Genomic DNA, 19,908 nt, shown 5'->3' on the forward strand with positions numbered 1-19,908 from the left:
ATCCTTCTTTCTGCATGTAAAACTCCTAATTGATACACTGACTAGTTACTGATGCCCGGAGAAGTGAGAACGACGAGGAAGAAGCAGATGTCGGGTCCCCATTCATCTCTCCAGAAAAAAGATGGATATGGAGGTGGTGAAACAAGGCAAGAAGAAGATGGATGATTTGCTGGCTCTTATGCATTTAGATCTTCAGTAAGTTCACTCTAAACTTTCCTTTTTCGGGTAGTCATTTTGTTCATGATCAAGATTGTTAGGCGGAGGTCAGTAAAAGGCCAAGTCCAACAATTGGTGGCTAGGAGACTGGTGAAGGGCCAAATCCAGCACCTTGACTCTCGAAAATGTGGCGGTCTATAAGGAAATAAAGTTGCGTTTTCGCTGTTAGCTATAACTCTTGACGTAGTGATAAGCGCTTGATCCTAACAACGATAGTGCCCAAAATCAAACAACTTCGGAAGGAATGGAATACAAACATGAAGTGGAATTGTATCAGAATACAGTCGATGCACACTCGAGCAAATTGTTAAATGTGTTATAGCAGTGTATCACAACAATTCCATATACTATTTGAGATTTATGGATACTTTACCTCTTCAGTTTCTTTCTGGAAAAGAAAAAGGTAAATAGGAGTGAAAGATTAGTAATGCTTTACAGACCAATACAGAGCAGTGAAAAAACAAAACAAAACAAAAATTTTCCATTAGGAATGTTATGTATGTATTTTCCATAAACCCTTTGAAGAATTAGGATCTGTAATCTTTACAACTTTCTTCTTGGCTGGCCGCTTGTTACTGCTATCAACACATTGCTGACGCTCCTCCTCCTCGTCTACTTTAACCACGTCAACTTTCACTATGTGATGATCCGAAGTTCCCTTGGAAGAGAGAACCGAGTAGGATCCTTGCACAAACTTGAACGACGAATGTGGTGAAGCCAGTATATAATCCACTCGTGTTCCATACTTACATGTTCCCTGTACACCTGCATTTTCAAAGCATCACGTTATAGTGGTGTATTGAAAATATAAGAGAGAAAATATGGGTTTATAAGGACATGTGTTAGACTAGCTAATTGGTTGAATTCTAGAAAGTTGCCATACTCTGTCCTTTGGCAATCACGACGACAGACTCACATTCGCCGCCAAAATCTTTGGCATCAGCGTACTGTTTAGTCTTTAAGTGCTTCATCACCTCAACTTTGGGAGTTGGCTTTCCCATCTCTTCATAGTACTGGAAATTGCAGAATGAAAATTTTCATCAGATCATTATCATTTATTTACTGAATTACTGCCCATCTCTCAGGTAAAGAGGGTTGGTTTACCTTAACAATTTCTGCCCATCTCTCAGGTGAATAATCCGTTTCATCGAGTGAATTTAGACCTCCAGCTAAAAGGTGGGGTGTGTCAGCTGACTGGATTATGGCATTCATCTGCTTCATTCTCCAGTTTTCATCTAAATGGTCAAGATGGGTGCAATACAAGTCGAATTCGCCTACTTGAGGAACCTCGATTTTCGCCTTTAGGACATTCCTGCAACACAAATTTTCTTTTAAAGTTTTAGAGTCTCTAGTCCGTCAAGAATTGGGTGTGCTAGGATCAAACGTTTACCACTACGCAACGAACTATAGCTGCTGACATATTGATAAACGCTTGATCCTAACAAATGGTATCTCTTGTGCGAACAAGAACTGTACAGTTAAAAGCTGGCTAAGGGAAGCCCTTAATCATAACAAAGATGATAAGTTTTTAAAGATTAAGCGCTTATCACTATACCAAAAACTATAACTCGTAGCGAATGTGTAACTTTATTTTCTTATACCCTACACATTTTTGAAAGACAGGGTGAGGGTGATGGACTTGGCCTTTATTTATTTATTATTTTTTTTTTTTGTCAAAGCCATGAGGTATCCTAAGCAGATCCTAACTGTAAGAGGCCCCTTTAAGCCCGTGCTGACCCAATTAAAAGGCAAAGTGCTGGTCAGATTGATTTTTCCATATGAGAGAGGGTTAAACTCCGGCCCTCTCTTAAGGAAGAGGGATGAGAGTGGACGGCCACTCACGCCAACCAAGCTGGTTAAGACTTAGCCTTTATTGACTTCCACTAAGAATTCCCAAGTCACAAGGTGCTGGACTTTGGTTTTTACCTGCCACCGCCCAACAATCCTCTAGTTACACTATGTTGGACTTGACTCTTACTCGTCACCGTCCAACAATCTCTTAGTCATGTGATGTTGGACTTGACTCTTACCGGACTTCGCCCAACCTAAGTGCAATGCAATGTGAGGAAGGAAGGATAAAAGAGATAAAGAACCTGAAATCAGAGTCATCAAAGATCTTTTGGGCCTTCCAGCTCTTAATAGGCCACTTGGACAAGATGGCATTGCCATACTCCGGAGCCCAGCTCTCTGCAAACACATAATTCATCCCCAAACCGGCAGCCAAATCTGACAATGGCTTCATCCCTTTCTCCTCCTCCGCCTTCACGCCTTGCAGCGCCACCACATCCGCCTCCACCTCTCTCAACACCTCCAAAATCGTCCTCCTATTTCCATAAATCTCGCCGCCATTCTTTCCACCGGCGGCCTTCCCCCTGCTCCTACTACTCGTCCTCGAACTCTCCTTTTCATTCTCGAGAAAGCTCAACTGCCCACTCTTCTTCAGGGAGATTTCATTGTCCGGCAAATTAATCGAAACCCGTGGCTTCGATTTGGCCGCGAAGACATCATTCTCTCTTCGGGCCATGGAGTTGAGACGCAGGGAAGACTGCTTCAGAATGCCCTTGGGCCGACTGTCCATGGAGTTTGATCTCAGATGGGTATGGGAGTGGGTGTAGTCTTCATCTCCGAAATCAAAGCTGGCTGATCTTCCAGACCTCGGAACCGCCGGCGCCATGGAGAAGAGGGCGGCATTGAAGGTGGCGACGCGCAAGGCGGGACGAATGGCGGCGGAGGAGGCGGTGTGAGCTGGGTTGGAATCGGATTTGAGAAATGTTTTGACGACGGCGGCGTTCTTGGAACGGCGGCGAAATGAGCGGCGGAGGCCATGGAAGAGGCGCTTCAGTTTCTTTCTGAGTATTCTGAACATTGGGACCAGAATATGATGAAAAGGTTGAATCAAGAAATCATTATTCCTTGGAGATAATAACATGAAAATGAAAAGGAAAAAGGAAGTGGACTTTTCTGTGGTTGTCACACTCAGATGTCACTTTTTGTGCGTTAGCAATGAAATATGAATGAATTATTATTACTATTAACTAATCACCACCAAATTCAATCAAATCATTTGTTTATTAAAGAGTTTGGTTTTGATTAGGGAAGATGGAGAATTTGCAGGCCGGAGAAAACAGATACCCATTTGTCTGCCCGAGTTTAGTAAGTACTCCGTAGTATACTAGTATCTATGGGAAGAGATTAATGTTCAAAACTTGACAATAACAATAGCATTTGACTCTATCTGCTGAGTTACTGAGTTACCGTGATTTACATTCTCTCAATACTAACAAATTATTATGTCAGTTAATAACCAAAATGGTCCATCGACTATGTCGTAATTACCAATTTAGTTCTCGACTACCATTCTTACCCAATTAAGTCCTCAACTATTCAATTTAGTCCTCTGTTAATTTGACTATTTGTTAACCGTCAAAAGTGGGGATAAAGTTATAATTTTACAAGCTTTCTCTTTCCTCCTCATTTAGCAGTGTCAAATCATGCAGCTTCCAAACATGTCAGTGTCGAAGTAGTGATTGTGCATTGAATTGATTTTCAGCAATTTTTTGACTATCGAAAGCCGATCGGAGCGTATTGCTGCATGGTTTGACGTTGTTAAATTAGGAGGAAGGAGAAAGCTTGTAAAATTACAATTTCATCCCCTCAGTCAACAAATAGTCAAATTAACAGATGACTAAATTTGGTAAAAATTACATAGTTGATGACTTAATTAGGTAAGAATGATACTCGAGGACCAAATTGGTAACTACAACATAGTTGAGGGACCATTTTGGTTATTAACTCTTATTATGTGGATCACCATTCACACTATGTTGTGTGAATCATAATAAAAAGTACTTAAAAAAAAAAACTCAATTTATTAAGTGCATGGCAAGAATATCATGAACAAAATAATGTATTTTCTTTGAATATAATGTACATTTTTAATATACTAAAAATCCATTATTTGTATACTGAATGTACATTATTTGATAGCATGGTACACACAATAATAATTACTTAATACTCTGTCAGACCAGAGTGTGGAGCATTGAAGATTCAATCTTAGGAGAAAGAACAAAGAACAAATTCCCATTTGGTGTTTTCCCCTCAACTAAACTCTTGAAAAAGTAATTGAATAATTTGCTACTTAAATTAATAAACATATTTGATGTTATTTAGAACATATAAAAATATTTTCTCTCTACCTAACTCAGATCTTATAAAGACTAATGATTATTATAAAAGCAAATGGTTCTTGGCCTGCATTTTAACTGCTACGGGAAGATTGGTTATTTGACGCCGGATCTGGTTAGCTTTTAGATTAAAGAAATAATTAAAGAAAACAGAGATTCAACTGCTCCATAATCCAATCTCCATCACTTCTATATAGAATATCCTCCAAAGAAATTAAATGGTATCTACAACAGGCAAATTTTAGGATTAGGTACGCAAGGACTGTATTAATTTCTTATTTCTGTTTTAAAATGTTTCCCATTACATTACAGGGGAACAATAAATGCTAGCAAATTCCACCCCCCTATAGTTATTAATTGTTGTAGTATTGCTATATTTAAATTTTGTCTCACATAGATTCTTAAGTTTTATTTGTTCGTCACAATTAATCATCTATTCAAATTTTGTTATTTCATTGTAGACTAACTTACCCCTCTATAAATACATATAAATAAATATCCATCAAATCTGAAAAAATCATATCCATACAAGAACCCAAGATCAAGGGCCTAGATACAAATAATATACTCTAAGCATAATCCATACAATTGATAACAATTGTAATTCGGTAGTGTTCGGTTGCAAATTATTTTGTGGATTCGAGTCTAAATATTCACAATTTATATATTAAATGTTCACAATTTACCTTTTAAAATTTTACAATTTGTATATTACGAACACACAATGTTAACATATATGTAATTGATTATCTTGTTTTGTATTTACAAGTTCCTTTCAAATACTGCAGTTACACAATATTAACATATTAAGATTTGATGACCATGTAATGTGTTCTCAAATTCCCTTCTATGATTGTTATGTGTTTTGATTTAGAAAAACGATTTATATTCTAGAAGTTTACAATTTCAATACTAAAAATACACAATTTATATGTCGTTTAGAATCGGGGGGCAAATTTTACCGTGGAACGCGGTCTACAATGTATTGTAGTTCAGGCATCAAAACGACGTTGTTTTGTTTAATGAAAAGAAACGACACCCGTTTTGCGCCGTTCCGCAAAAAGTAACTCAGTTATTCAGTTTCATTTTGTATACATTGCAGTTTAATTTCAATACAACTACAATATCATTTTGATATAATTATAATTTCGCTGGACAATAACACTCAAATATGTGAAATTGTTATTCAATTTCATTTTGTATACACTGCAATTTCATTTCAACACAACTATAGTTTCGGTTCAATTCAATTACAGTTTCATTTGATAATATAAAAATAATACGTGAGACAGTGTCAGTTTAAATAGATTGTAGTTTCATTTGGTAATTAACACACAAAAAATACGTGCTCTGTTAAGCTGTAACAACTATCGTATATATTTTTTAGATCATGATTCACAAAATTTTATAGACCGCGGTCCATAGTATAATTGCTGTGCAAGGTGGATCCTGGTCCATTGTATAACAACTCGGTGGTGTGAGGGACATCCCTAGCCCATTACACGAAATTGGGTTCAACATGGAAAGGGTTGAAAGTGGATACTTAAAGCCCAATCTGAAGAACCCAAAAGTAGTTTGATACTTTTATGGTTTCAGTGGCAACCGAATTTGTGTTATTCTCTGTTATCGGCTAAGTGCTAACCGCTATGGTTTATAAAGTTGATTGCTACATCTTTCTCTGAAACTAAGCCAATCTCATAATTCACTTCGATCGATTCGATTTTTAAAATTTTGAATCGATCGATTTGATTTTTTAATTTTTTAATTTTTTAATTTTTTTTGGAATCGATCGATTCGATTTGATTCGTTGAAACTATGGATTTCTTCAAATCGATTTTAGCCGATGATCCGGAACCCGAAAATGTGCAAGATTCCAAACAGCATTCCCCGTCCCCATCTAGCCAAAAAGAGGAAAATCGCGAAGAAACTGAGGGTGTGGATGGCGCAGATCCGTCAACTACTGCTAGCGGTGCGAGTAGATGGGGGAGTTTCGGAGGTCTCATCAAGACTTTAGCTTCCCGATCCGAGTCAGTCCTCGAGACTTACCGCCGGGATCTGGAAGAATTCGGGACGGGTCTTAAGAAAGAGACGGTGCTTTTCCGGGAAGTCGCCAGCCGTGCGGTGAAGGAGCTCCCGGCTTCGATCGAGGTAGGCGCCTCGGTGGCTCATGGCTCCCTGGGATCAGTCGGCAAGACTATCGACGGAGTGTTCAAATCCACCGCCGATATCATTTCTCAAGGTAAAGATACTCTCCTATCCTCCTCCGACGCCGAACCCGAAACCCCCGACACGAATCGGAGCTCCGATTCGCGTCGTTACAGTAGGTTTGATGCGCAGCTAACCACAATCCGGAATGACCCCGCTACTTTCACCGACGAGCCTGAGGATTTGGATGAGTATAGGAAGTGGAAATCGGAGTTCAATTTGAACGATAAGAGGCCGGAATTTGAGGAATTGATCGGAGAAAATGGTGGTCTAGATGGTGTTTACAAACGCCTTGTACCCAGTGTAGTTGATGAAGATACCTTCTGGTGTCGCTACTTTTACAGGGTGCATAAGCTTAAGCAGCAAGAAAGTGTTAGGGCTAGCCTTGTGATGAGAGCAATATCTGTAGATGATGAAGAAGAATTAACCTGGGATGTTGATGACGATGATGACAATGATTATGAGCCAAATTGTACTGCAAAATCGAAAGGCGAAGAACAGGGAAATAGCCAAGCTAGTAATCAAGATTCAGGGAAAATCACAGATGAATTGCAAAATGTGAGTTCTGATATCAGTGATGAGAAGGGCTCTGTTACTGGATCGAGTGAGAATAGTTTCCCTAAAGAGAAAGAGGCCGAGGAAGCTACATTACTGAAGTCAGTTGAGAAGGGAGTTCCGAGTGGTAAACAGAATGATGCTTGTGAGCAGCAACCCGTGCAGGAAGAGGAAGACTTTGGGTGGGACGAGATTGAGGATATCGAGAGCGGTGATGAGAAAAAGGCTCTCACTTCTCGTGGTGAGAGTGCAAATATAGCTGATTTGAGAAAGAAGCTTGCTGATGATGATGATGATGAGAATTTGGGTTGGGATATCGAAGATGATGATGAGCCTATCAAAGCTTGATCCTTGGCCAATATCCCATTCGCCTTTGAGAGCAGAATGTGAGAATTGCAACAGATATCTGCAGATGGTATAATTCATTTGTTTCTTGAATGCCTTGTGTTCAAAACTGTCTGTCATTTACTCATTTACTCACAGAAGTGAATACATTCATCTATGCATAAATGGTTGTAGTTATATATATATATAGCAAACTATGTTACTACTACTTGTCATTTATATGTGAAGTGAATGTCTAAATGTCTATGCAATTTGCTAATTTGAACAATTAGCCAGTTAGGGGTTTCTGATTTATGGTTGCTGCAGCTACTACTTGTACTATATCTTACATTCAGAAATGAGAATTGCCTTGATTTCTTCATTCAAACTCATGTTTTCTATAGAAGCAGTCAATACATTTCTCAGGCTAGAACTAGTCAAAGACAAGCTAGTTGCGGTGGAAATTCATGTTAATAGATTCTTAATGGGTCTAATGGGTTCCTAATTCATGGTGACTGCTACACATCTGCCCCATCTCATCTGCGGGTAGTCATATGATCTCTTTCCCATAAAGGAAGATGCTAGTTGTGCTTGCTGATTAAATTGGGAATATTTAGTAATAGGCAAAACTTGTGTGATCCGATGGGTCGGGACAAGATGACAATGTAATACTTATAAGGAAAATATATATGAATAATATTTATATTGGAAAATCTAATACTAATTAGAAATAAAGTGTTACTAACTTATGAAGAAAAGTGTAATACTTCTTTTTGAATAGTATCTTGACTTACTCGTTTTATGAATTTATTTGTGAGACGGTCTCTCAAGATAGTCGCTCTTAGTTAGACCTGGCAATTCGTGTATATGGGTTTGTTAACGGGTCGACACGATAACGACACAAATACGATAAGGCTAAACACGGACACGACACGTTATGGTTAGTGAGTTTAAATTTTTAACACGGACACGACACGTTATGGTTAACGAGTTTAAATTTTTAACACGGACGCGAACACGATTTGTTAACGGATTGACACGATTAACAGTTTTGTTAACGGGTTTCAAGTCGTGTCGACACAAAATCCGTGTTTAAACCCGCTATTTTTATTAATATATTTAAAACACTAAAATTTAAAGCTAAGTTATATAAACAAACAAATATAACCTACAATTCAATCCATTAAACAAACTAAAAAATATTCAATTCATAAAATTCATAAAATGATAAAATAACATCCAAATAGTATAATTAAAGGAGTACATACTAGTTTTTAGAATAAAATTGAACACACAAAAAATTCAAATTTCAAATTGTTAAGCATCAACAATTGGTTTAGAATCTTCGCCTAATGTAGTAAATTCATCCTTAGTCATGTTCATAATATCTTTTAAAACCTCATTCATGACAATGGTTTTTACCTAAATGACAATGGTTCTTAGCGGGTTATAAACAAGTTTGTGTAAACGGCTTTGTGTTAACGGGTTAACACGATAATATTAACGGGTTAAACGGTTTCTTAATAGGTTTAACGGGTTGACCCGTTAAGACACGAAACATAACGGGTTTTTAATGGGTCAACCCGTTAACGACCCGGGACACGTTAAGGCTAAACACTAACCCGTTATTTTTGTGTCCGGTTTCGTATCATGTTAACGGGTCGTGTCAATAATTGCCAGGTCTACTCTTAGTAATAAAGTAATTGAGTAATGTATATTAACTTAAAATCATTGTAATAATTTTTTTTTTTAATAAAAACATAAAATGTATATGCAATAGTTTTATTACTAAAGTAATTCCCTTACTAATAAAAAATGAATAATAAAGAATTTATAGTAAGATACCCTAATACTACTACAAAAAGAATAATAAAGAGTTTATAGTAACTAGTAATAAAATTAGGGTTTAGGGTTTATGAAAGGTCAAATTTTGGAACGAATTTTAGTAACCAAAACCTTCTAAAGGTCTAGTTTTGGAGAACTGAAGTTCAAGAAGTAAAAGACTTGAAGATAAGAAAGTTGAAGGCTAGAAAGATCGAAGAGTTGAAGATTCAAAGAGTTGAAGACCAGAAGGTTAATAGTGAAAAAGTGGAAGGTCCAACCTTATTTGAAACATTAAGGCACTCAAATTCATAATCAAGAGCAAGACTTCAACAAAGCAAAAGAAGATTTCAAGCCATGTCTACATAGTTGGAGATTCAAACAATTTTATGTCCAACCAACTATTTTCTTATTGGAAAGTACAAAGATGCGGAGTAACACGTGTTGTCTTGTGAAAAAAATGATAATTGAGGACGAATTTGTGATCAAGACTTAAGTGCATTTTGTTGTACTTGAAGTGATAGTGCAATCCTCCTAGGTGTTTTAGAAGAAGAGTGAAGTAAACTCAGTTTAGCGGAACTACTATAAAAATCTCTATCTTTCTATCTTCAAATTATTAGCAATATTTTCTCAAATTCTAACAAGCCAAACGTAAGATTAAAAATAACAAAACTCATGCCTAATTTAAAAATGGGATAAAAAATATTTTAGGATGCATTACAAGTTTATAAACTATGATTTTACTTTGCATTAAAGTTTTATTGAATTCATTGTTTTCAAAAAGTTTTAAAAATTTAACAAGGTCTATTCAACACTCCTCCCCGCCTAATCCCCCTCGGGACCAACATGTTGCTTCTTCCAATTTGGAAGGAGGTGATGAATGTCACCCCACTTTAAATTCAAAAGGAGGTAGTGAACGTCACTCTTCTTTCCAAATCTGGAATGAAGGAACGAGCGATGAACGTTGCCCCTCCTTCCTGTTCCGGAAGAAGGTGGCAAACATTGCATCAATCTAGACTGGAAGAGTGGCTAATGTCACGGGCTGTCATGGCAGTTAAGAAAAATAAAGATTTTTTTTTTTTTTTAAATAATTTAAATTGCCACGCCATTGTATTTTTTTTTACCGTTATGTAATTTTTTTTTAAAATTTAATGGTGTAATTGTTTTTCACTAAGGTCCGTTTGGAAAGTAGGAAAATAACTTCTGAAAAATGACTCATTTTTCAGAAAAAATTTACTTTTCTAGTATTTGGCTGCATAACATAAAACTCATTTTATGTGTTTGGTTCATTTTCCAGAAAATGAGCAAGAAAACATACAATAGATGGGACTTCAGTATAAACCCCCACCCCCCTCCAAAAAAAAAATTTATTAAATTTTTTTTAATAACATTGAACTAGTTTGGTTTCTGACAAGGAAACAAATCTCCAGTTGTCACTGACACTCAAACCCATAACCTTTCTTATAAGAGTTCAATTTGGTGTTACTGGACCACAAAATCCTGGACATATTTTGTGTTCATAGTTTATATGTTTTATCTAATTAATGATATGGAGTATTTCAATTTTTTATATGAACAATTCTAACTATTTTGAATTATTTTAATTTTGCACCCGCTCAATTAATCATCGACTCCACCCTAAGTACAATCCACATGTATAAAAGTACACATCCTTTCTATGCAATTCATCTCCCATATCCATACAAAATTTTCTTCACCATCCTTATTCCCCACCCAAATATCATAAGCCAACCCTACTAAGAAAAGATTCATTGCATACATGTATGTGGCCATGTGAGCTTGTCAATCAACCTACTCTCACATACAACTAAAATTGCATATCCTAAAAACTATACTCCACTCGGCCACTCCACAATGGAATCATTCACCTTTTTCACCTTAACTTCACCAACATTATAAGTTGAAATATCAATCTCTAATTAAATTTCTTGACCTTACAAAATGTAACCTAACTATAAATTATGGTCATGTTTGATAATATAGTTAACTTATCAACTAATTTCAGTTTATTTGATCACTATTAACTGTTTGAATTGGAAATAGACAAAATTTGGTGTAAAAATATATTGAGAATATTTTATTTGATACAGAATTTAATGTAATGGATTGGAAATAAACAAATGAGGTTCTAATCCGGTTGTTGAACAATTTATTGCATCTGGTGTTAGGAGGGCCATTTTTGTAGATTTGGTGTGCAAACTTTTTTTTTTTTTTTTAATTTAAAAAAAGCAGTAGATCTAGATGAAATTAATGGCTGAAATTTATGCGCATTTTTTTACTTGAGAACTCCTTCACACATGATTTTGGACCTATATATATAAATATATTTTTTTATATAGATAATTTCGATTTATAGCATTAACAATTTGAACCAAATATAGGCCAACACTTATACCATGGACCTGGGTCTATCTTGAGTTCAAAATACACAATTTATATACTGAATGTTCACAATTCAAATTGTGAACATTCAGTATATAAATTGTGTATTTTTTTAACACGGATCCACCTTGCAAGGTGAACCTATATCCACAAAATAATTTGCCAATAGAGGCTGAGCCAGTCGGCAAATTATACCATGGATCAGGGTCTACCATGTTTTTGTACATGTAGCTATCATATTATATGTCAGCGATTATCAAGTCAGAGTTGTATCTATAGTTGACACATTCTATACCTGTAATTGATAGTTTCTGCACCTATAGTATCATATTATGTGTTAGCAATTATTAAGTTATTTATTTACATGTACAAAAACTCTTAACTGTATTTACAAAATGTGTTAATTGAAGGTACACAAATTTTGTATCAAAGTTCACAATGCAATATGAACCCTTATCGATGGTATAATAATTGGGCAAATTATGATGTGCATCCGTGCGGATCAAAAACGACGTCGTTTTGACTAAAAACGCGTGTCCAACTAAAAAAAAAAATCAGTTTCGATTCCCGTCAACAACATTATGTTGTACATAATTTCTAAATGTATAGTTATGAAATTATGGATGCATAGTTATGCAATTCTGGATTTATAGTTATGAAATTATGGATGTGTAGTTATGCAATTCTGAATATATAGTTATGAAGTTATGCAATTCTGAATTTATAGTTATGAAGTTATGGATGTGTAGTTATGCAATTCTGAATGTATAGTAATGAAGTTATGGATGTGTAGTTATGTAATTCTGGATGTGTAGTTATGCAATTTTAAATTATTATTTTTTTAAGTCGACGTCAAAACGACGTTGTTTTTGCATCCGTATGCACCATGCATGGTGCAAACGGATGCACAGCATAACGAAGTGCAAATTATGCTGTGCATCTGTATGCACCATGCATGGTGCATACGGATGCAAAAACGACGTCGTTTTAATAAAACGCGCGTCTCCCCTTAAAAAAAAAAATTAGGTTCGATTCCCAGCAACAAAATATGAACTAAAATTCCATAATCGATGAACTATAATTCCATAATCTAATCTATGAACTAAAAATTCCAGAATGAATGAACTAAAATTCCATAATCTATAAACTAAAATTTCAGAATCGATGAACTACAATTCCATAATCGATGAACTATAATTCCATAATCGATGAACTATAATTCCATAATCTATGAACTAAAATTCCAGAATGAATGAACAATATAATGTTGTTGCTGGGAATCAAACCTGAATTTTTTTAAAAGGGGAGACGCGCGTTTTTTAATAAAACGACGTCGTTTTGGCATCCGTATGCACCATGATGCATAGCATAACGATTGATAACGAAGCCAGTCGGCAAACTTGAACCCAAACCTTACTGGACCAGCGGCCTATGTTTATAGGCTTTGATCGGTTTCAGCCCAATAAGATCTACGCTAACGCCTTGTAGTCTGGCCGCCAAATTTGATGTTAAACGGGTTCGTTTCCGGGCAGTAGAAGTGAGTCGAGTGACACAACGCTGTAAGGGCAGCGCTTGTTTTCTCCTTTCATCGTCAAACCGCGCCGGAGCTTGCAGTAGAGAGATTTCTCAACAAGAAAAATGGTAAATCCCGCCTTACTCTACCAATAATTCCTTCTTCGGATTGATTCAGTCTCTTTACTTTGTTCTCTTGGGTTGCAGTTGTTCTTCTCGTATTTCAAAGATTTGGTCGGGAGAGAAGTGACGGTGGAACTAAAGAACGATTTGGCAATAAGGGGCACCCTTCACTCCGTCGATCAATACCTCAATATTAAGCTCGAGAATACTAGGGTTGTTGATCAAGACAAGTTCCCTCACATGGTATCTCGCACTTTTTCTCAGTTCGTTTTTGTTCTTGTTCTCATTTTTGGTTATTATTATTATTATTATTATTATTATTATTATTATTATTATATTGTTGTTCACTTTTCTCTCTTTGTTCTTGATAACAATCGAATGATTTAAGGTTTATCTTGCTTGGGATTGGTTTTCTCTGCAATTAGGGTTTATTGTGGCTTTTCCCTTGTCTTTGTCTGAACTTCCGTTGCTTGCTCTGTTAATTTCAATTCTATTGCAAGTGTTATGTTTTTCAAGTGTTGCTTGACTATAAATGATGGTTTCTAGTGTTTATTTGGGGAATTTTGCACAATAAGGATGGTTAATTTTCAGTTTAATTTCACTGTTGAAATGTGTCTCTCAGCACTCTCCAATCTCCATGCTTTATACCTTTTTTGGGTTTGCAAGTGAGATTGCTAGTTATGCTTGCATTTTGATACACTATTGTGGATGCTTAATTTTGGTATGTATAAATGTAACTCTAATAAGTGTTTTTGGTATTACGTGATTAATATTTCTGTGCCATCTTTCTGTATGGAGAGATATTTTTAGTAGGATTGGGTTAAAGTACTTGGTAGTTCCAATCCTAACAGCCTGGCCGATATATCTCCGCAATTGAACTTAGCCATTCTGCAGGATCTGAAAATCTTTATGTTTTGTAATCTTTTCCTAAGGTCTGTAAGCCTTTGCTTGTTGATTCTTCATGTTTCAGATCTTCAAACTGTCTGTGGGAACTTTTTAAGCTGATAATTTGGCATTTGAAGTAGAGAGATTCCACGATATAAAAATGATTACATTATCTTTGAAGTATAGGATTCCATAATCTCCCTTGCCCCCACCTCTTCTCTCTTTCTCTTAACAACCTCTCTAATTAAAGACTATCTAATCTTTATTGTATTTGTTACTATCACTTGGTTATTTCTGCCTGTCTTTAGAGTTTAGAATGACCATGATATGGTATCCCATGGTAGAAAATCCAAGTAAATAAGATAGCTCTTCTTAGTGGTCATCTAATTTTATGGGAATCCTGTATTTTGGCTGTTAATTCGTCATTATTATGCCAAATGGTCTGTAGTTATGTAGCTTGTTGAATGTTAATTGCAATTTGGAGTTGTACATTCATGGCATGCAGAAACAGTAATAGAGTTGGATGCAAAATACTTTATTGAGGTTCAGTGTTTAATAATTTGAAATCCCCGACTGGTCCTGTGAGCGGCATAACATTTATTGAAAAAAGTTATTAAATTTTGCATTTTTGCTTATGCTTGTATATACATTTGTGTGTTTAGTTGGGGTGGACTAGTCTAACTAACTTGTTATAATGCAATAGCTTTCGGTGAGGAACTGTTTCATCAGAGGCTCAGTGGTGAGATATGTCCAGTTACCACCAGAAGGAGTGGACATTGAACTGCTTCATGATGCGACAAGGAGAGAAGCTCGAGGTGGATAAATTCGATCTGTGGATATTTTCTCCCATGAAGGAAGGTTTCATGTTTCAAATATTTTAGCTGCAAGTATTTGTACTGTGAATTTGTTATTGACATCTCCTAAGGATATTGAATCATGTAGTTGTATCCCAGAAAGAGATTACACACTCAGATCTGAATGCCTTAATTCTCAAATGTCAGCTTCAAATTTTTCTAATTCTAATTCTGTGGATGGATGATTAGATTACTACAGACATTGGTATACTGAATTTCAACCGTGTGCTATTTTTATTATTATGTGGGAAAAATCTAAAAGATTCTGTGATTAAGTTAAACATGGGAATTCCTATGGTCTCCCTAGGAATTGCACTTTCACACTTTGTTGTGGAATTCTAATTACATGATAAATGACCTATTTTATTCTTTTTATTATTATTATTATTATTATACAGGAACATTTTAATTTTTATTCACTTTTAAAAAAAAAATCCTTATCATTTCATTCATGTCTATCAAATAAATAATATAATTTAAATTTTCATTTTATTATTTTTTACTAGATTACAATTTTTTCTCCTCTAATCTCTCCTCCCAACCAAACACCTCCTTGTTAACTCTATATGAGAAGAATTTGTCAATGTACAAAAAGAATTTAAAGTAAAAGATGGTTTAATAAGAACATCTTCTCTATAAAAAGTATGAACACACACTAAATCAAAGAGTAGTTTGAAATTTGAAATAATTATAAAATAAATCTTGCTCTTAAAAATTTTCTTTTTGTTGTAAATAGATTTATGGTGGACATTAATGATATCTTTGTAACTTCGGATGTAATTATTCTCTATTATTATATCTCTTCATTATATCTTGTATATATAGATCATTGTACTATGATGAAGATAAGGAATAAGATGATCATGACCTTTCCCTCTCCACTCTGTCTTTTTCTGTTTAACACTTTTCCAATAATTATAAAATTAATCTTATATTTTTTATTAAAATAAAATTCTGCACCATTAATGAACTTAATAAAAGATTAAGTTGAATCCTCATTCTTTATTTTATAAGAGGATATGCAAAGCGAATTAGTGTCCAAACGAAGAACAGGGGATTCTAGTTTATTCGGATTTTCGTAAATCTTGCCAAGCCCTAGGAGGGAGGGTTTAAGAAATAAGAAGAGTGCGAGTGTTGGAGTGTGTTGTACCCCAGAAATGGAGTCAAAGGCCCTGCGGATAACATGCCTTCTTCCTCTTCTTCCCACACCCCGCTACCCGCCTCCGTCCTTAAAACTTTCGCTATCATTTTTTAACTCAATTCCTCTAAGAATCAAGTCTCTCCCCGTCGCAGGTTAGCCTTAACCTCCATCTTCATATTCTAAAACCAATTTCCTTCTTTATGTTTTCGTATTTATTTGGTGCTTTCAAATTATAGCTCCGAAAAGATGCAAGACAACCCAAGAACAAGACCTTTATGATGGGATTCCCCCAGAGTTCTTTGATGATGATGATGGCGATGGGCTTCCCCCGGAGTTCTATGATGATGTATGCATCTCCCTTTCCCCCCCTCTTTTTGCCAATAACTGAAATTAGAAAACAAAGAGGTTGAACCTGCTTCAAAAATTGAATCTTTCTTGAGTATTGTAGTGTTGGGCAGGGCGGGTAAAGGGCCGAATCTAGCACTATGTGGTTAGGAGATTGTTGGGTGGAGCCCAATAAAGGGCTAGTACCCGTTTTCGAGAATGTGGGTCGGTATAAGAAAATAAAAGTTTACACTTTCATTACGAGCTATAGCTTTTGGCATAGTAGTAAGTGCCACTCCTAACAAGTGGTATCAGACCTGTTGGGAGGGATTGTTGGGTGGAGGCAGATAAAAGGCCAAGTCCAGCACCTGACTCTCGAAAATGTGTGGTGGTATAAGGAAATTAAGTTGGGGCTTGGTTGCTTTTGGCTTAGAGATAAGCGTTTGATCCTAATATGTAATCTGTGTGTTTGAGTTTACTGTTATTGCTGTCAATAATTGGAGCTCTTATTTTGTTATGGTGGCTAATTTATTGAATCTTGGAAAAGAGGGGGATGGAAAATGAGAGTAAAGGAAAAAAGGGATAATCCTTCTGTTCTGTTATTTGTATGCTTTGAAGATAGGACTAACCTTCTCCCGGTTAGGAATGGCAAGCCAAGCAAAGGGAGAAGACCAAAGAGTTTCACAGATTGCGTCAACAGGAAGATGAAGAGGAGGAAAAGAAGGTTGATGAGTATCGGGAAATCGCTATGCGGTTGAAAGATTATCCTATAGAAGAGCTTTGCAAGGCCAGGAAATTGGTATCTAGCTTTATTAGATCAGCTGAAGAAGTTGAAGAGGTTGGAAATATTATCTTCTTGTTTATCCATTTTAGTTTAACATTAAGCATTGGTGATACATTGATACCATTTAGTGGAACTATAACCATAAGTTATTACAGGCCACTTCTTACTTACACTAATGCATTTTTTTTTTTTTTTTTTTTTTTTTTTTTTGTTGTGTGAAGAAAATTGAGGAAGCTGCTGAAAAAGGTGAACTAACTGAACTTGTCCTGATGGTAATATGGAATCGCCTCGATCTCGCCAAGCGTGATGTTAGTCTTCCTACTGCTAATTGCTTCATTGATATGCAGTTGGGCATTTTTTGTTCTCATATATATGAAATGCAGTATCTGTTCATAACTACTTTTCTTAACCTACTGAAGCACAAAGAGTCAATATTACCCTACCGAGGCTCAATATTACCCTACTGAGGCTCGAACCCATAACCTCCCATATGGGATAGCCACTTCGTGCCACTAGACCTCAAGGTCATTGGCAGGTCTTATATCTGTTAGTTTTACAAATATCTAAGATAATAAAGGACGGGGTCTGTTTCAATTTTAGACAAACTTGGAAGTCGTATAGTTTAGTTAACATCTAGTTAATGCTTTTTTCATCTGCAAAATACGTTTTTGTGTACTAAGGGCATCTGATATTTTATTTGTATAATCTATAATGGTGTCATTAATGCAGTATTTAATCAGTATTGTTACTTAAATCATGGGACCTTTTGTACTTAGTTTTTCATCACATCTTCAGGATGAGAAGGATGCAGTTCGAAGTCTTGATCTCTTATATAGGCGGGTTGAGGTTTGCTCCAAAAACTTCTGTAATGATTGCACAGTTCATGTGAAGTGACTAGAAACTGTGTCCTGTTTCTTGTAGTTACATTTTGATCATTAAAGAATAAAGACGCCTTTTTTATCTTTCAGATGGAAATTTTGAAACGTGAGGCTACTCCGGCCATGAGACTGCTCAATGATCTTCTGAATATGTATGATGGATTCGACGATGAAGGGTGGCTCAAGAAATGTAAAAAAACTATGGTCGAAACATTTCCACGGGAGGATCCATTCAGTATTCTTGTACCCGCAGGATTTGACATGGAGAAGGTATATTGCAACCGTACAATATTTGCTCTTGCTACAATATAATAAGGGTCCGTTTGCAAAGTAGGAAAATGACTTCTGGAAAATGTTTTCTGGAAAATGAGTCATTTTCCAGAAAACATTTTCTTTTCCAGTGTTTGGTTGCATTTTGGAAAACTTGATGTGTTTAGTTTATTTTCTGGAAAAATGAGTAGAATTATATGTTTAAACATTCTGGCAGAAAATGACTTCCCCAAATTTTGGCGGAAGTCATTTGCCGCCAAAATGGCTTCATTTTCCCCAATCAACGGAAAACATTTTCCGTTGACTGGATTTTCCTATTGCATCCAAACACTAAAAACTCAGAAAACATTTTCCAGAAGTCATTTTCTGGGTTTGCAAACAGACCCAAGTTGATTCGAAGGCATCTTAGTGAAATGTTCTTTGCTTTCTCGTAGCACGAAGGCCCAGTGAGACCAAATCTAGAAGCCGACGATGTACTTCTAAGAGTGGATTTCGTGAGAGAGGTAGATGCGCTGCTACAGGAGGTTCGAGGGGAAGAAATAGAAGCGGTAAATGCGCAATGGCTTGATGCTGAATCGGTTGCGGTTAGGTTGAAGAAACAGGAGAAGCAAAGAGCCATTAACCAAGTGGAAGCTATTTTAGATGTGGCCATTAATTTGAAGTGGTAGTGAATCAGAAGAAACCACAACCTGCCTTCTTCCCCTCCATGCTTAGGCTGCTGCATGTATCTCTCCATGCTTAGGCTGCTGCATGTATCTCTTCAAGGCTTGAAATGAATGTAACACAATCAACGACATCTTAATCTTAATCTGTGTATATTGAAAGGGATGTTTATTTTTCAGTTTCAACAGATTGAATTGAAAATGTAGAAAAATGTCTCAACTTTTAGTAGAGAGGAGTGGTAGTTCGGATAATTCAAATTACGCCCACTCCTAAGTGGGTCCCACCACCAAAAAAAATGAAGACTATTTCTTGGTGCAGGTGAGGTGTACCAGAAGTGCCCAGACAGGCGCTTACACACCACTCGTCAACCCATTAAACAGCTTTATTATTATTATTATTATTATTATTATTTAATTTATTCTTTTAGTCGTCGGATTTTTGTTTTTCCTTTACTTTTTCTCACATTTCCTTCTCTCTTTTCTCCTATTTGACAACTTAAAAGCCCACAAAAAATCTCAACAAATAAGGATGCTCTAATATATTCATCATCTTTAATTCCAAAAAAAAAAAAACATTATAAGCAACCAACTAATAACTAAACTCAAGAGATTCAATTTTGTAAACTACAATAATATGATTAGATATTATTTTTACATAGTATAAAAGTACCAAATTTAAGAGGTATGAATATAATTGTTACATTTGAATATTTATTTTTCCACTAATAAGCCAAAAAGGAAAAGAAAAATCTAAACTACCCCAA

At 35.9% G+C, this 19,908-nt stretch overlaps 4 protein-coding genes across 5 annotated transcripts; 3 read left to right on the forward strand and 1 right to left on the reverse strand.

The window, feature by feature from the left end:
- Nucleotides 1-511: 511 nt before the first annotated feature.
- LOC109182742 lies at nucleotides 512-3,189 on the reverse strand. The gene is made up of 4 exons (XM_019332916.1): nucleotides 2,310-3,189; nucleotides 1,321-1,528; nucleotides 1,100-1,229; nucleotides 512-981 (listed from the first exon to the last, which is right to left on the reverse strand). The coding sequence occupies exons 1-4, from the start codon at nucleotides 3,143-3,145 to the stop codon at nucleotides 710-712; spliced, it is 1,446 nt and encodes a 481-aa protein (XP_019188461.1). The 5' UTR covers nucleotides 3,146-3,189; the 3' UTR covers nucleotides 512-709.
- A 2,815-nt stretch (nucleotides 3,190-6,004) lies between these two features.
- Nucleotides 6,005-7,874, forward strand: LOC109182744 (BSD domain-containing protein 1). Its single transcript, XM_019332920.1, has 2 exons — nucleotides 6,005-6,124; nucleotides 6,203-7,874. Exon 2 carries the CDS (start codon nucleotides 6,219-6,221, stop codon nucleotides 7,509-7,511), a length of 1,293 nt encoding a protein of 430 aa, XP_019188465.1. The 5' UTR covers nucleotides 6,005-6,124; nucleotides 6,203-6,218; the 3' UTR covers nucleotides 7,512-7,874.
- Nucleotides 7,875-13,190: 5,316 nt separating this feature from the next.
- On the forward strand, nucleotides 13,191-15,333 carry LOC109182823 (sm-like protein LSM2). Its single transcript, XM_019333029.1, has 3 exons — nucleotides 13,191-13,352; nucleotides 13,431-13,589; nucleotides 14,935-15,333. Exons 1-3 carry the CDS (start codon nucleotides 13,350-13,352, stop codon nucleotides 15,052-15,054), a joined length of 282 nt encoding a protein of 93 aa, XP_019188574.1. The 5' UTR covers nucleotides 13,191-13,349; the 3' UTR covers nucleotides 15,055-15,333.
- An 806-nt stretch (nucleotides 15,334-16,139) lies between these two features.
- On the forward strand, nucleotides 16,140-19,373 carry LOC109182821 (protein PALE CRESS, chloroplastic). Of its 2 annotated transcripts, none has more exons than XM_019333026.1 (8): nucleotides 16,140-16,378; nucleotides 16,463-16,572; nucleotides 17,194-17,388; nucleotides 17,556-17,642; nucleotides 18,130-18,219; nucleotides 18,303-18,482; nucleotides 18,917-19,200; nucleotides 19,286-19,373. In XM_019333026.1, the coding sequence occupies exons 1-7, from the start codon at nucleotides 16,243-16,245 to the stop codon at nucleotides 19,148-19,150; spliced, it is 1,032 nt and encodes a 343-aa protein (XP_019188571.1). In that variant the 5' UTR covers nucleotides 16,140-16,242; the 3' UTR covers nucleotides 19,151-19,200; nucleotides 19,286-19,373. The 2 variants fall into 2 exon arrangements, with proteins under 2 accessions (XP_019188571.1, XP_019188572.1); XM_019333027.1 differs by having other exon boundaries at nucleotides 16,142-16,378; nucleotides 18,130-18,180.
- Nucleotides 19,374-19,908: the final 535 nt, after the last annotated feature.

The sequence above is a fragment of the Ipomoea nil genome, unplaced genomic scaffold (assembly GCF_001879475.1).
Source record: "Ipomoea nil cultivar Tokyo-kokei standard unplaced genomic scaffold, Asagao_1.1 scaffold1074, whole genome shotgun sequence".
Classification (NCBI taxonomy): domain Eukaryota; kingdom Viridiplantae; phylum Streptophyta; class Magnoliopsida; order Solanales; family Convolvulaceae; genus Ipomoea; species Ipomoea nil.

What these genes read in the sequence shown, in the direction of transcription:
- LOC109182742 (XM_019332916.1), bottom strand. Translation starts at nt 3,145, where the DNA reads ATGTTATTATCTCCAAGGAATAATGATTTCTTGATTCAACCTTTTCAT. An exon ending in GATGGGCAGAAATTGTTAAG is followed by an intron (nt 1,230 to 1,320) that starts GTAAACCAACCC and finishes TGCAATTTCCAG; the next exon opens with TACTATGAAGAGATGGGAAA. An exon ending in CGTGATTGCCAAAGGACAGA is followed by an intron (nt 982 to 1,099) that starts GTATGGCAACTT and finishes TTGAAAATGCAG; the next exon opens with GTGTACAGGGAACATGTAAG.
- LOC109182744 (XM_019332920.1), top strand. Translation starts at nt 6,219, where the DNA reads ATGGATTTCTTCAAATCGATTTTAGCCGATGATCCGGAACCCGAAAAT.
- LOC109182823 (XM_019333029.1), top strand. An exon ending in AAGACAAGTTCCCTCACATG is followed by an intron (nt 13,590 to 14,934) that starts GTATCTCGCACT and finishes ATAATGCAATAG; the next exon opens with CTTTCGGTGAGGAACTGTTT.
- LOC109182821 (XM_019333026.1), top strand. Translation starts at nt 16,243, where the DNA reads ATGGAGTCAAAGGCCCTGCGGATAACATGCCTTCTTCCTCTTCTTCCC. An exon ending in CAAGTCTCTCCCCGTCGCAG is followed by an intron (nt 16,379 to 16,462) that starts GTTAGCCTTAAC and finishes TTCAAATTATAG; the next exon opens with CTCCGAAAAGATGCAAGACA. An exon ending in TCGATCTCGCCAAGCGTGAT is followed by an intron (nt 17,643 to 18,129) that starts GTTAGTCTTCCT and finishes TCACATCTTCAG; the next exon opens with GATGAGAAGGATGCAGTTCG.